The 16,343-nt window shown below is 46.3% G+C and overlaps 1 protein-coding gene across 3 annotated transcripts in view; it reads right to left on the reverse strand.

Annotated features, from left to right (window-relative positions):
* Window positions 1-16,343, reverse strand: part of LOC115396936 (nuclear factor of activated T-cells, cytoplasmic 1) — a 64,604-nt gene that overhangs the window by 23,979 nt on the left and 24,282 nt on the right. For all 3 annotated transcript variants that reach the window (XM_030103022.1, XM_030103019.1, XM_030103020.1), the window contains exons 7-8: window positions 9,025-9,080; window positions 5,944-6,076 (exon numbers count right to left, since the gene is read on the reverse strand). In XM_030103022.1, the coding sequence (XP_029958882.1) occupies window positions 5,944-6,076; window positions 9,025-9,080 (189 nt within the window). The remainder of the gene's footprint in view (window positions 1-5,943; window positions 6,077-9,024; window positions 9,081-16,343) is intronic.

Genomic DNA, 16,343 nt, shown 5'->3' on the forward strand with positions numbered 1-16,343 from the left:
TACAAGTACAGGTCTGCTGGTGACAACTGAAACCGTGTCTTAATTCCCTCTCTGAAGATCCAGCAACAGGTTGTTACTGGTCACAAGATTTCCTGCATGTGACCATAACCAACATGGGAATTCAATTCACGGTGATTTATGGTGACTGATCTGGGATGTTATCGAATTGTGTAATCACATTACTACTGGAGCTGCAAAGGACAAGCATTTTCAATGAGTTTAGCTCATAGCTAAACATATAATGAACAGTAAAATCATTTCATGTATAATAGAAAGTCAAACCACTATCTGCTTTATTTCAAAACAACAAACTTCGGGTTTGATTTCTTTTTTTTAATATCTATCCTCTGTTATTGTTACCCTTCCAGCCTCATCCATCTGTGTGTCTCCTTTCCACTTTGTCGAGAAAACAGATTCACCAAGCGAGCCCCAACTTCAGCTGGCTTCCATTTCCTCTCAACCTGTGGGTTACGGCCCACAGACAGCTGATGCTTCGCACATGTTTTTTTTCTTCTTTTTTCTTCATTTCTGGCCGTTCCCCCATCTGTCCACTTGTATTAAACTGATCAGGCATGATCTTAGTATTTTACTGAGCACTTGTTTCCTCCGAGAGCAATGGGAATACGGACAGCATTGTTTGTCTGTGAATGTGATTTGAAAGACTAAATTGAAATACGATTACTAAATTTGAGTCTTCAGCACTTGTTTATTTACAGTGATATCATTTCTGTTAAAAAAGAAAATGAAATGCTGAACTCATCTTCTTGTAGCCGCATGGATCTGTGGTGACATTTACCGTGGAGCAGGTGGTGGCTCATTATCTCAAAGGTACCTGGAGCGCCGCGTCCCACTGTGTGGCCAATCTGGCCGCCCAGCATACTGTGGCCCTCATCGTACCGTAGGTGAGTCTGACAGAAACCAAAGCTGCCTGCAGACAAGACAGAAACAGCCTGTCCTTCTCCCATTTAAAAAAAAAAAAAAAACATGACTGTGCAAATATTTACCGAAAAAAAGAACAATGTGTGGTTCATTAACTTTTCCTGTATGTGTCACAAAACATGTTTCTGGCTCTCCGGCTCTGACCACAAACCAAGCCGCCGTCGGAGGAGGGGAGCAGGCACAAGTTTGTGTTAAGAATAGAACTTGATACAACAGAGGAATCTCCAAACGGCCTGTAAAAGTACAGGGGTTCCGAGAAGTTCTCCGTACTCAGCCTTGGTCATTGCCAGCACTTTTTAAAAAATTGTTTTAGAGGTGGGCAGGGGGCTCTTTAATGTGGCTGGTGACTACTGTTTCTTATTTGAAGAAGAACACGTCACATGGTAACGCACGCAAGAATGACTGGAAGAGAGCCTGGGAAGCCGGGATCTTGTTTTTTTTTTTTTTTTTTTTTTTTTTTTTGCGAGCAAGGCGGCGACAGTTGAACACATACGTCTCAAAAACGTTGGCTGCCGATGGTATATCCATCCATCCAAAGTCTGCTTTATACACGGGCACAGGAAAATTCTCCTCACAATCAAAATAGCCATGCACTTTGAAATCTGAGTTATCTATACATCTATTTTAGTTTTGGAACTATAACCTTCAAAGAAACCAGAAAAATATATAGAGGCTTTTTTTCTCCTCTGTATTTTAAAAGTTAGAGAGCCTCAAAACACTCCTGCTTTGACTCGTAATTCACAAAGGATTCCTTGTCTTATTGTTTCATGAGTCACTTCATTTTGAACGGTGTTGTTGATAAAATTGAACATGTTGTAAATTGCTGTTTATTCACACAGAGTACACCCTGGACAGATGGTCTGTCCAACACACACACACACAAACAAACATTTAGCCAAGCAAACACAAGCAATGGGAGTCACCAATTGAACTAACAAGCATGACTTTAGCTAAAAACACTCCATTCAGTTTTAGAAAAGGATTTTTTGTTTCCCTCCAGGTACATGAGAATCCTTCTTCAGTCTACGGTGTGGAACAGTTCAGGTGAGGTGAGAGAAGCTCGTCATTCTGTTTAACAGCGAGTTGAGAAGGATTTTTAAAGAGTGAAATCTGCTTTTTGGCTTTACTTTGATTTCACTGTCTCTCGTCTTACATTGAGAATTAGAGGGTGATTACTACTCTCGCTACTACTAAAGAGGGGAAAATTTACTGAAAAGTCATTCTTTGACACTAAAATGGTGAAAAGCCATCCAATTGTTCAATTTTGGATCGAGGTGTGCTCGAGCCAATCACAGATCTCAGATAACTGGTGAAGGCAGAATACACACAGTGCATTAAACCAGTCTATCACAGGACAGAGACGTACAAACAACACACACACATTCACAGTCCGTCCACACGGATGTCCGTGTACTCGCCATCATTAATGTTTGCAGCGCACTGTCGAGTGCACGTGTGTGTGGTTTCACTACAAAAACAAACAAGAGCACCAACTAGTGGCCCGACATGAAAACAACACTGTTTTCAGCATCTAAACCATTTCAGTGTCCACAGGCATCCTTTTCAAAACGCTGTGGTGTAAATGCAAAATGTTTCTGAAACGAAAATGCAAAAACCATGGCATTTCACATGACACATGACGCAAATGTGACCTTAGAGTCACAGATTCATCTTGACGGCCGCTTTTGACCTGTGAAATGAGTACACTCACGCACAAGGAGAGGCCCCGAACCGGGCCTCAAACCGGGGATTTTCCCCCCGTGACGCAAGAGTAGTAACCACTACAAAACCCTACGTTGAAGAGTGTAGACATCCTGTTTCATTTCTCTGTAACTCTGCTCTGCATACAACTGCTTGCTTCTTATGACGGGACAATACAGCGTTTCTGAGTTTTCATATTGAGTCTATTGGTCGGGGCTTGTGGGTCATGGCTGCACTCCGTCCAGAAAAAAAAACAAATCAAGGATCAAACGCAGTTACCGCTTCATTGTGCTTTGAGACAGCAGTGAAGAAACAGTTTTTTTTTTCTTTTCTTAATTTAGTTGTTTTTCTGACTTGTTGGATTCTTCAAATGCTCTCACATTCATCCACCATAGGTGTCAACCACACATCAGAGTCGAAAAAACAAGGCGGTCACGTGACCTAAACGGAAAATAAAGGTGGTTTTCACGAGCATCTGCGTCCCAGAGAGTGTTTGCTTCATCCTTCCGCTGTTTCAAACAACTCGGGCTATTTTAAGGGTCGGTTTGCCTTTTTATAGACGAGCAGACACCGGAGTGTTAAAGAAATGTTCTCTCTAAACAACGTCAGAGACCGCAACTGTGCTTGAAGTGGGACGCCGGGCAGGAAGAGTCTTTTCATACGAGCCAGCAAAAAGACAAAAAATAAAAAAAAAGAGTAGCGTTGACAGCTCTGCTCGGGTATGTGTGAGTGTGTATGTGTTCTCCCGCCCACTCCCCGGCCTCAGCCCACCCTCAGTACCTGGCCACAATGCTGCCTGTGACACCCGATGTTGACACACAGGCTGAAAGCCTCAAAAGCAAACAGCTTCACGAGGACTGTTTTCATTCTGCGCTGCTGCACTGAGACAGTCATCAACACTACATGGCACTACAGCTTTACCCTAATTACAACTTTACTTCTTTTTTTAATCTACACACACTGGTTTATTATGATGCATGTAAGGGCAATGAATGAGAATTTAAAAAGTTTTCCAGTTTACATTTTTGAAAATTGGAAAACTATGGTACTCTACAGTGGCAATTGTCGATGAAAGCACCGTGCAAGCTACAGAAACTTTATTAACATTATTGCAGTATTTACTAGTTACCCGAAAAGTCACTTGCAAAAGGAACAAAGCTGCATTACTGAAGAACTGCTGGGAACAGATTCAGTCATGAAGTATCGTCATCGGCTGGTTGGAAGATGATGCTCTATAATCTGGGAGTTAGCTCCGTTTGGGACAAACAAAAGAAATAAATAACGAGAACAAGCCGCTGAGATTAACTCAGAGACATCGGAGCTGATATTTATCTGAAGTTAATAATGCACAACATTACTGTGCAGTTTGGCATTTTTCATGATGCTGTCAAGAGTTTGCAGTTCGATAAACAAATTTTTCAAGAGTAGCGGACACTCAGACCTGGGCGGACATATCGGTGATGCCAATAATGCAACAGGAACAGAGGTTCTTCAGATATTTCTCTGTATTTTGCTATCATTAAAATGCGCCTCATGCCGAGAATGAGGTAATTTTCTGTCGTGGTGTACTCTGAGCTATAACAAAGGAAAACTTTAAAGATTAAATTTAAAGGCTACGATGGTGCTATTTTACCAGTCTTCTCAAGAAGACATTAGTACCAAAACCGGTCAATGCAGCGGAGGAGATGCACTTCTGTTTGCCGTTCTGCTGCTGTGTCGTCCCGTCAGACAGTAAGCGTGCTGGAAACACACAAGTGGGTTTCAGTTCAAACCTCAAGCGTCGCAAGCGGACCTGCCATTGCAATAACCTCATATGCCGTGCATTTATTTCTAGAAATAAGTTACCTTTGATTTTTCAAATCTCAAAATAGAGCTCAACAGCTTTTGAGATGCAGGCTATCTTCGGCTGTAACACTTTAGAGTTAATTACGCCTCTCTGACAAGACGCTGGCCCCGCTTGTGTGGTCCGCACTCGGCTTGCGGTTTACTTGGCAGCGAAAGAGACACAACACAACAAGTCATCTTTTAATTAGAGCTGTGTTGATGCTGAGGGAAATGACTTAGAGGTGCACGATAGAAGCCAGGATGCTCTTGTCTTTGCGGAGGCGCAGCATTTGAAATGGATACGCTATATAAGGTCACAGTTTGTCTGTCCCGCGACTGGTCCAGTTACCCGCCGTGCACTCTGGCTCATCGCATAACCAGCCATCTCCAAATAGGGCCCTGCTCCACTTATTTTCAGGGCCTTGGCCAAAAACCCTGATCACTTATCTCCCGCGGTCATAAATACATCTGCTGATAATCAAAATGTCACATCTTATTAAGAGCTGTAGGCTCACAACACGATGCACGCTACTGCCGCAGCATCAGGCCCATTAGGCACTGATCAATGAAAACAAGATACCTTTGTCTTGATCTAATGGATTTCACTGGTTATCACGAGGGTGAGTGCAGACGCTGGTTTGCTGATTGGAATTCTCCAACCAGCCGAGGGTGGGAGAGTCTCGGAAGGTCGCAGGAAGTTTCTCAGTGTCTTGAGAATCTCCGATCTCGCAAGCAAGCAACAAGAAACATGCTTATTCAATTCATACACAAAAGATTGGAACCGACTGATAATCCACCTGCGTACCTGCAGCGTACAATGGAGTTTTTGAGGCTGAGCTCTTCTCTAAACTCTCTCTGATTCATTCTTCAAATTCCAATGTGAAAGCCATCTATAAACACTGAGGCCAGGGGCGCATGATAAACACGCACAGAGGTATTCCTGGCTTTTTCAGGTTGCTACATGAATGACAGGCCAGAGTGCTGGCTGGATCCTGGATGTTTGTGTATGTGTGTGTGTGTGTGTGTGTGTGTGTGTGTGTGTGTGTGTGTGTGTGTGTGTGTGTGTGTGTGTGCAGGTGTAATTGTGGGTGAGTGGTGGGGTGGTGGGGGGGTGGGGTGGTGGGGGGTTGACACTGCACAAGGCGAGGTGTGAACGCCGGGTCGTCGGGAGATTGACTGCTCGGCATCGACAGCGCTCGGAGGCGCTGTCACTCAGCACGTACACCTCATGGCTGCGGAACGCGGTTTCACTACAGAGTAAACACGCCTCGCGCCCGCCGCGCTCGCTCGCCGCTCACGGCCAAGCGTTGCCGGGGCGCCGTGTCAAAAACATCCAGGGCCGCGAACGTCACGCGGCGCGTTGACGGCCGAGGATGTCAGACGAACCCTCAGTGACAGACGCAGAGCGTGCGACCGAGCGCGAAGCACGAGTGTCTCTTTGTGTCGCTGCCAATGAAAAGGTGGAGGGGTGATGATTACCGTTGGGAGGCAGGTAGGTGAAGCGCTGGTACTGGCTCCTCTTCCTCTTGCCGTTGCAGACGTAGAAGTTGACGTGCACCGGGCTGGATATTCTCTGGTTTCTGTAGGGAGGGATCTCCACGACAAGGGCGCTCTGAAGCACAGGGGAGAAACGAGACGCTTCCTGATACAACCCATAATCCAAGTCACCAGATCTGTTCTAGAAATTACTCCCTGGGTTCCGTCACACAACCACTGTCTGCCAATGCATTCTCTCATGAACCGAGCAGGAGTACTCAGCCTTTTGTTTTCAGTTCAAAACCCGGCATCTGTGGCGTTGCGTGGCCTCGCTGTTGTATGAAGGCTCCATTAACACTGATCAGGATTTCGCTGTGTTTTGGAGTAACACATGCTGCCACTCAGACCACGTCTCCTTTTTAGTGCAGGTCTTGCTTATTTCAGCGAGCCGATGCCAAACCACATACTACACATACTGCAGCAGCAGGGGCCCGTGATAAAGTGGTCCGGGTGCCTGCAGAGACCAGGTCTGAGTCCCGCTGGAAACATTTCACACATTATGAAAAGTATGATAAAAGAGACCCTGGACTGTTGAGCGGTAACAATTCTTTATGAAGCGGGAGTAAGGAAAACACTTCCTTTTACCTTTTACACCAGGGGCGTGAAACACATTTCACTTCAGGGGCCACATGCAGCCCGATTTTATCTCTCGTGGGCCGGACGGATAAAATGGTAGCATAATATCTATATATTCACAAAACCTAACAAGCACTTTGGAAAATTACTACAATCTCAACATAAAGGCAATTTTAAAGAAAGTTCCTGGTGCAAAATACGATGAAATGTTCAAAAAACCTTCTATAAAGGTGTTTGATACCCTTGTTTTACACCTTCACTTTGAAACTATAGATACAAACCAGTTGATCTTATCACATTCGACGGTTCTCATAGAAGATGAGTTTTATTGTTTGATGTGTGGTGAGGGGGGAAATGGGGGCCCAGAGGTCAAAGCAGCATGCTTTTGACTGGAAGGTTTGAATCCCACTGAGAGTTTGATGAGGAAGCGCATCCGGCATGAGAGTCAAACACTGGCGTGACCCCTGGAAGCTGCAGCCAAGAGACGATCATCACCGCTTGATTTGGAATAGCAAATTAATATTGGGGTAAAGCTAAATGCGCCAGTGTTTTAATGACAGCTACTCAACCCCTGAACCTTCCTCGGAGGGGATTGTGTCTGTCTTATCTTTATAGACTGTTATTTTTCCTGGATTCAGCCCGAGATGTTAGGTATGGCTCGGATCTCATCTCAAATTTAAATGAAACTCTATAGAATTGAAAGATTGGCCTCGGGACTTGAGTTTATAATGACTACGTGCCTATGGGGGTTTAGAAGGTTAATCAGCAGCTATGTTTACTTTGCATCTGGTCTGCATTTAGAATACTGTTTCCAAGCGGCTGGATTGGGAACGGGTCTAAATGAGCTGGTCTGGACTGTGTGTGCAGCCGTCGAGCCCATGAGGTTGGTCCAGCGCCCGTGTTTGTCTCTGAGGAAAACCCCAGGGCTTTAGCTGCACGAGAGCCGAGAGGTAGCCGGGCTTATTTGTTTGCACAGCCGTGCCTTCCTATGGGGAGACTCGCTCCCGCCCCCCTCCGCCTCCCCGCCCCGGCACGACCGCGGCAAGTCTGGACGGATGTGAACCGCTTTATTTCTGATGAGGGAAGCATGGAGCAATTTGTCTGTTTGTGTCAATTCCTGGGATGGCTGTCACTCCGGTGTGGGTCCAAACAGGCCAGAGCAGTGCGCTCTGACAGGAAGCAGGCTTTTGTCGGTCATCACCGCGCAGGCAGGGAGGGAGGCTGGAGGTGAGCTCAGCCCCGGTCTGCCCTCCAGATGATGACAAAGAAAACACACAGGTGGCTGATTGAGTGCGTTAAGCGCGCACACGGCTTTCCCCTCGCCGATGAAAGTTAGCACGCTCAGGACGGCAATAAAAACACCGGCGGGCAGGCAGACTGCAGCACTTTAAAGCCGTCTGACGTAAGAAGAAAGGCCCAGTGCTTTCCTGCTGTCTTTCCCTGCTTGTTTGTCAGATTCGCTAATAAACACACTGTAGCTCTTTTTTTTTCTTTATCAACACTACCTTCCCACCACCGCCACTCCCGGCCGAGCCTTGCACGCCCGCTAATTTTCCAGCATCTGGGACCCCGTCCACCGCACATCAGCCGGCCCCGCAGAGCAATTAGGCATCCGGGTTTACATTTACTGTCCTGATGCAACCGAGCCGCTCACCTGAGCGAAACAAGCACAACAACAAGGGGGGGAAAAAAAACATCCCGGAGTCGCGGCGTTTAAACGCTCGCAGTTTATTTTAGACTCCGGGAGAGCGTAAATCGCCTCGGTTAGTTTACAAAGAGAGGCGGGGGGAGGAGGAGACGCTGCTGATGAAAGACATCGGCAATTGAAAACATACTGTCATGCATAAGCGGGCGGGCTCTGACTGGACTCTGCGCTCTAGAAAGCAGAACCGTTGAATCTCCATGAAATCCTAATCAAGTCCAGAGCGCCGGAGGACGTTCGCTTCCCGTCCTCCTGTTGACGATTCCCTTTCGCCCGGCAATATATTAACAGAATCCCAATGTGTGACCGAGTTGCAGTGGAGTGAGTGCTCTCATGAAAAGCGGCAGGTGAGAGCCGGACAGCGATCCGCTCTCGGCCGCCTGATCCAAGGCACAGACGAGGTGTTTAAGCCCAACTCACTTTCCTGTGAACTAAACGTCTGGCTATGCCATTTGAGCGTCTGCACGAGGGACATATTATACATCCACATATGCGGTTATTCATGCATTCGATGCAAAATCAACAGCACGTCGAGTCTGTGTTTACTTGCACCGGGGTGAAGAGTTTTCGTGAAAATTCCATTCAGGATTGCATCGGCTAATCATCATTGTCTGTGTTGCGATTTGTAATGCCTTAGCAAAGGTTACATCATGACAGGGGACAGATGAGGAGGAGACGCAGGGAGACGGGGAAGGAGAGAGTCTCACGGGAAGGTGAAACGAGTGGCGTCACTGAGATGCACTTACAGATTTGACGGAGTCCTTGTCAACTTTGGCTTCCGTCTCCCACAGATGATGGCCATCTATTGACAAGGGAGAAAAAACAGGGCTCAGCTTGGCTCATTACGACCAACATCACAGAGCAGACAGGCTTCAAAAGAAAGGACCGTGATCTGCAGGGCACATTTGGAGGGGAATTATGATTTTAAGACTTGCAGTCAATGCAGTGTTCAAGCAAGAAGTGTTTTATTTCAGATCTTGGTGCAGAACTGTGGTTTCTTTCAGCCTCATTTATCAAAGTGTATATTATTGGAAGAAAAATTATGACCAATTCAACATCTGTACTTCCACTAATGGCAGAGAAATGTTCTGAAATGAAAACACAAAATCAATGGTTTTTCACTGGAGACATTATAAAGGACACAGGGAGTGAGACATTTTGATTTGAAATGAAATTTAAAAAAAAAAAAAATCTTTTTTTTTTGTTTGTAAAGTGAAAAGAGTTTAAAATACAAGGTGAAAGCATTTTCTGATGGGATTGTTCAGTTGTCCCTATCTTTGCAATGGACAAAAGGCCAAAACGAGCACATTTAACAACAAAACATGTGAAACCTTCAGCGAGAAGCCTTCAGTTTTTATATTAAAAGAAAGTGAAGAGCATTTCTATTATACTTCAGAGGATTGTTCAGTAACAACTTTGCATCTGTTTCGTCTCTGATCCCTGACAGGGACTGCAGACTCTCTTCATTACTGTCTGCCCTGTTTATGTCCACTCATTGGATTTTTCTGTCAATCCTCTTATTTTGAAGTTTCCCTTTTTTTCCGCGAGTCCCTCATTTTGTGCCTGTTAAAAAGAAAAAAAAAAAACTCTTCATGCAAACTGTGCAGTGTTATAGCTTAAAAAAAAGAAAAGAAGCGGCAGCAGCTCTCATTTCATCTCTCTTTCTTGTCATCTCCATCTTGTTGTGGTTGGGAGGTTTCCTTTGCTGCCATGCAATAAAAAGGCCTGTGAGCTACTGCAGCTGTCGCCCGGCCCGCACGAGCTCGGCTCGCATTCTTTGCGTTTTCTCTCTGATTTCATGCCACACCTTAGTGAACAGACGCTCTGGGCTCTGCTAGGGCAATCAGTACCAACCACAGTGCCATACACCCCCCCCCCCCCCCCCCCCCCCCCAATGCCTCGTTTTTTTTCAGAACCGATGCGTCATTATGGCTGTCAGAAATAGACGTGACACAGAACAGCCTTTGTGTCAGTGGCACACCATGTGAGGCTGTAGCATGGGCACCGTGGCACTGCTGCTATGTGTCAGTGTGTGTGTGTGTGTGTGTGTGTGTGTGTGTGTGTGTGTGTGTGAGAGTGCCGGTATCAACTCCGCAGCTGAAACGCAGTGCTTTGCTTCAGAAACCAGGAAGCCATCAGATAAGATAATCAGAATCAGCTTCCAAATAACCGATAGCAGACGTCCAGCGGCTCTGGGAGATGTAAAACCCTTGTTTTCTTCCCCCCCTGAGCATTATGTTTTTCACATCATGCGGCGAGCGAAAGAATAAAGGATTCCAGCCATGGTTGGCTTATTACTGGTGAGATGCGGTAGTGGGGGCGGGTGGTCAGCTTTATTATTCAGAGAGTGAACATCAGTAGATATATCTTTCCAAAATGGCCATATTAAAGTACGGCAGAGGAGAAAAACAGACGGCGGGGAGATCAGATAAGGGTTTTTCTATTTGAAACAGGGGAAATAGAAGTTGCATATGGAGAAATGTGCCTTGCTGGGACGGAGATGGAGTGGGCGACTGGGGAATAGCGGCCGCGATATGAGCACAGAAGGACCGCGGGGCAAGGCAGCAGAGATCCTGCAGATGTGGCAGGTGATTGAGATGCAAAAAAAAAAAAAAAAAAGAGCGCAAAGTTGCAAGGAAGGGCAATTAGGAGGAAGCAGAGACGCAACGCGGGGAAGGTCAGAGGGAGGGAGAGGCAGACGGAGATGAGCGTTCCTCATGTTACGTCTAGGGGAGGCAGGAGGGAATCTCACCCGCCTCCGCTCTGGGAGACTCTCCAAGAGGGAAACCTTAGACTGCGACGTCAACCCCAGCCTGCACCAGTAAACATGTTTTTCAAACTTTATTCTACCCACCTTCCTCTTGATCTTTGCCTTTCACCTCTAAATCACTTTGTTCGACGAAGGAAATACTTTCCGAAGCGAATATTTCTCTCTGAATTTTTTTTCTAAAGCCTGAGATGGATTTGGGCCTGGGCCACCTGTGGCATACCTCTGCATGCAGCAGATAACCGCAGGACTTTCCGTTCACTTCTTCTTCTTCCCTGCAACATCTGCAAAACGCTTCTGTTCCCGACAACACCTCCTCCTTCACGCAGCCCCCGCCCACTCATAATGCACACACTCAACCACAGTATCCTTCGCCTGTGTTTTGACCTTGAATCACAGCAAGCAAGCCGGAGAGGCGCGCAGCGATACGTGGCTGCGTACGAGTCGAGTCTGGAGAGGTTCTGGTGTGATCCTCACCCGAGAAAGGAGTGAGCAAGCACTCAGACACGCCGCAGCTTATTTTTAGGCTTCAGTGCTCGAAGGTAAAAACCGACTGTGTGCGTTCGGCTCCAGGTGACTCACATGTGTAAATGAGCCGCACAAGGATTAGCATCACCTTGCCAGGACAACACACTCATTCATCAGACCGCACACAGGGCGAGGCTTCTTCCAGAGTCTTCCTCACGACGTGGAGCGCCGTGAACAGCCCGGCCCAGTCAAACAAATGCTCCTGTCTTCTGCTTTTCGCTGGGTTTCATGACAGTTCCAGCAGACGATCGTTCAGAGGCAAACTCCTCAGACGTAAACGAATTCCACTCACAGGTCTCCCTGACAGCTGGCCTGACGGTGAACCTGGACGTTTTTACTTTCTCTTTTTGATCCACAGCGGGTTTTTCTTCTCACACAGTGTCGACTACAACAGGTTTTTGCTGATCTAAAAGAGTTCACTTTAGGATATTTTCGAATGGAAAACATGAATCATGAGTGTAATTACGGAGGTTGTCTTGTGGAACAACCCAGGAATTTTTTTTTTTCCAACATCTCTTTTCCAGAAATGAATTGAAGGAGTGTTTTTCTCTTTCCTGTTTACATTTTGTCAGCTTTATTTTCCATTATATTACCTCTGCCGCTTCCTGAAAGTGAAAATGCTTGAGTAATTTTACACGCATTTTCACAGCAATCACCTGGTGATCCGACGGAGAGCGGAGCTAAAGGGCAAAGGGATTCCCCCCATAAGCGATCCCAGAGGGGCAGCTGCCTTCCCCCCCCCCAACACACCTGGTCTCTGCCAATCTGAGGACCGGTGAAACCGGAGAAACGCAGGTCTGCTTCGGATCGAGAGGCTTCTGTGTAAATTATGACTGGACAGTAGATCCACGAAGGGTTTATGGTACGGAAGTGAGTTATACTTGGTGTATAACAGGGAAAGTGTGAGCCGACTTGACCCGGGGGCGAGAACGATGGCGGTCAAGAGAGTGAAATTTCATCTTTTTGTCAGAGGTCCAGCTGTGTGGGACTGAGCTGGAAAATGATCTGAGGATGAAGAGTGATGGCCGGACGATGGTCTCGACTTGTACATTCGTATAATGTTTGTCGGGTGCGCGGCGTTCAGAAGGAAGCAATCAAAGATGGCGTCTCTCTCACTGACCAGCGTTTCACAGCTGAGGGAGGTCCGGACTTACAGACCCTCAGCTGAACATCTGCAGCAGAGGAGGTGGGTCAGTCTCTTGATGTGATTGAAGGCAGGTCAAATCCGGGTCCGACATCAGGAGCTGGGCAGATCTGTGTGGAGTTTGCATGTGTTTTCTCTGGGTTTCTTTTGATTTGTGAAATTCAAAGTGAAAGTGTTCCACCAGTTTCACTTGTACTGATAGAAACAGTATTAGAGCCAATAGAGACAGTTTCACTCTCACTGAAGTGCGAGGCAGTGAGCGACTGATCATTCCTGATCCGATTCACATCACAAACATGCATTTAGAGTTTGGGAGGCAAACTTTCACTCTTAACAGGATCCAATCTTGTACTTTATAGCGGGATTAAACTTCTGTGTCAGTGAGGTTACAAAGTTAGAGGGCAGCCGCGTCCATCTGTTTAATGCTAGCTGATCTGATTTGCTCTTCTTTTTAGGGTATTGACCCATTGATTTCTCAGAGGCACGACCTCAGCAATGAAGCAGATTTACTCCATCGAGGTTCAAAAAGGAGAGGAAGGAGAGGTTAAGCTCCTGCAGCAGTTATAAGTCATGATTGATTTGGAAACACTGCAGTGCGCCATCCTAATTAGACGATAATTTCTCAAATCGCTAACCTAAAGAAGGCTGGAGGTTGACCTTATCCCGCCGAAGTGCCAAAGCTATGAGTCAAGATTATGAAAGTTCTCCTAGCCCAGAGCCAAGCGACAGTCTAGACATACCGCTAGAAGTACAATACATCGACCAGTGTGTCTGGTGTTTAGACTTGCCCAAGGTAGAAGCGTTCAGCGGAGTATAAACAGTCTGAAACAGTTCAGATCGCAGTCTGAAGGCCTGCTTTCCTCAACCCAGGAAGCTGTGGAAGTGCAGATATTTCAGCCTGTTGCTGAGGAGTTTTCGTAGGAGAAGAATAATAGCCTGAGGGTATTGTAGCATACTATGCTGTCCTAATGTTTCAGATTACGGCTATGGCTGTGAATTCTCTCTTCCTGCCTGAAGCGGCGATGGAGGAGAGCAGATCGGAGCCGGCTGCAGACCGGGCTGCTGAGCTCCAGGCAATGCTCCAATCCCACCAGATGTAGAAACCATCCGGCTCACCAGGGAATTCCCTCACCTCCCCTCTGAGTCAGAGCGTAGGCTTTCCCCAGCTCGCTTTCTGCATCTCTCCCCTCTCTCCTCCTGCCCGCCTCTCCCATCGCTGTCTTTCTAGTTTCCTCGCCGCGAGGGCTCGTTTCCATCCGCGGAAAGCGGGGCAAGCCAGAACACACGCTGCAATAGGTGCGCCAGGTATGTCTTCCCAGCCGTGTGCCAGAGGAGCGGGCCGGACCAACCAAAACACCGACGCAAAAACGCTGCACATGGCAAAAACAACAGAGAAACCAAACCAAGCACAACAATGCAGAAGAAAGTGGAAAGTTTAATAAAGGTCTGTGATGAGTTCAGCTTGTTACAGGGGAGAAAAAAATCAGAAAAAAAACCCGTCAAGGCCTGTTAAATATTCCTGTCAATATTAATTACTGTTAAAAAGAATGCTTACATTGCGTTGGGGTTTCTTTAGTCTGTAATTATGCAGCTCCAGTCTGATTAACTTGCTCTCCTGCTATGTGATCATCTTAAAGCAGACTCGTCCAGTAAGGGAATTAAAGTTCATCGTCGATAAATGAAGCAGCTTTTTTGGGATGGGTAAAGAAGAGTCCAACAACATTCAACTCATCTATTCGAAAAGCTGATTTCAGTGCACTAGAAGCAGGATTTCTATGGAAGCTAAGCTTTTCTTTTCTTTTTTTTTTTTTTTTTTAAACAAGCTTCTGAGGGTCTCGTCTTTTCCGCTTCACCCCTCTGTGGGGAATCCTTATTGGATGACTCACTGAAAACACTTCCTACCCAACAACGCAAACAGGCCCGCAGGCCAGCGGCAGGTCGCACTGTGTGCACAACAGCAACACACACACACACACACACACACACACACACACACACACACACACACACACACACACACACACACACACACACACACACTCGTGAGTGCAGCCAGTGCGTAGAGTTTGCATCAGGTATCCTGTGGGTGATGAAGCGGCGCAGTAGGGACGAGCGTGGCATTTAAAAAGTAGAAGTAATTATTTTTCAAGCTGCATTAAGGTTTCCCGCAGTGGCAGCAGCTATGAGCTCTGTTCATTTGATACCGGGGAGGTCTCCGGGGGGGTGGGGGGGGGGGTTGGGGCAGACAGACAATCAAAACAACATTGAGACGAGGGGAGGAAGACTGAAGCAGACAAACAGAGGCCAAATATTACCGAACCCAACCGCAGGTTAGCAGACTAAATAAAGACGGCAGAGGAACAAAGTGGAGTATCTGTCTAGAGCGGCGTAACCAAACCGATTTTCTTTCAGCTCTCAAAAGTTGCCACGACTTTTCGGCTGCTGACCCACTTTCTGATCTCTGATCTGCCAAAACATTACAGACGGGCAGACACGACCACTTTCACCAACGTAAGTCTTATGACAGTGCACACGGTAGCGTTTTGAAAATGAAGCCGCCGCTGCGTAAACGGAGCCTTACTGAACTATATTTGGGTTTTGGGAGTTCTTACCATCCGCCGCCCGCCACGTGCTGCACTGACTCAGCGCCGCCGAGCTCAGATCAACATGAAATGTGGAGCAACAGGACTTTCTTCCAACGGCCAAGGAGATAAGACTCGCGCCATATGCTACGCATGTGTCCTGGATCCTGAGTCCCTGGATCAGATCCTGACCAAACAAGACCTCGCATGACTCTTGTTCCCATTGATGTATTTTTTTCTTCTCCCTCTATTTTTCCTAGAAATTCAGTAATCTGTAAATAAGAAGTTGATTTATTAGGAATGAAACAAAGAAAATACTCCTGTGTTTTAGGTGCCGGCTTACACTGGATTCCAGAACATTACTGAAAGTCATATAAGCATAATATTGATTTTTATATTATTAAGTGCTTGAATGAAATTAATATTTCAATCAAAAAGCCAACAGTAACTATAGATGGAAAATATGGATGCTGGACTGAAGCAGTTTACATATTCTGGCTTTACGTTTAATTTTTAAACAAAAATAAATTGCATGTGATTTCCAAATTATAAAAAATCTACATATCTACAATCAGAAAAAAATAGAAATGAAGATGACTAACAGTGACTGTACACCATATATACATAAAGTGCAAAAAAAAGCATAAGCCGTTAAAACAAAGTCATGTATGAAAGTGTTATTACAGTCTTATTTGTACTAAAAGACATCTGCTCTGTGTGTGATCTCTGAATAATTCCAACTGTATATAATTATTCACACAAGTTGGACGGAGACTCGAAAAGCCCGTCTGTTGCTCTTTAAGACATTTTTTTGGAAGGTGTTTATTGGAGTCAACGCTGGAAAGTGAGCAGCCATCCTGACCTTTGATGGCAGCGAGAGTAGTGGCTGTCATCGGGGTGGCGAAAGCCGCCGCTGGCCGCACAAGGAGCTGTGCCTTACGCGTGCACGTGCACGTGCACGTGCGTCCCACTGTGTCAGCACATGTCCACGAGACGCGCTCCTCTGCGGTGCAGCGCTCTCCATTCCATGGGCGCATTTAGTCA

This window comes from Salarias fasciatus, chromosome 11 (assembly GCF_902148845.1).
Source record: "Salarias fasciatus chromosome 11, fSalaFa1.1, whole genome shotgun sequence".
Lineage (NCBI taxonomy): Eukaryota > Metazoa > Chordata > Actinopteri > Blenniiformes > Blenniidae > Salarias > Salarias fasciatus.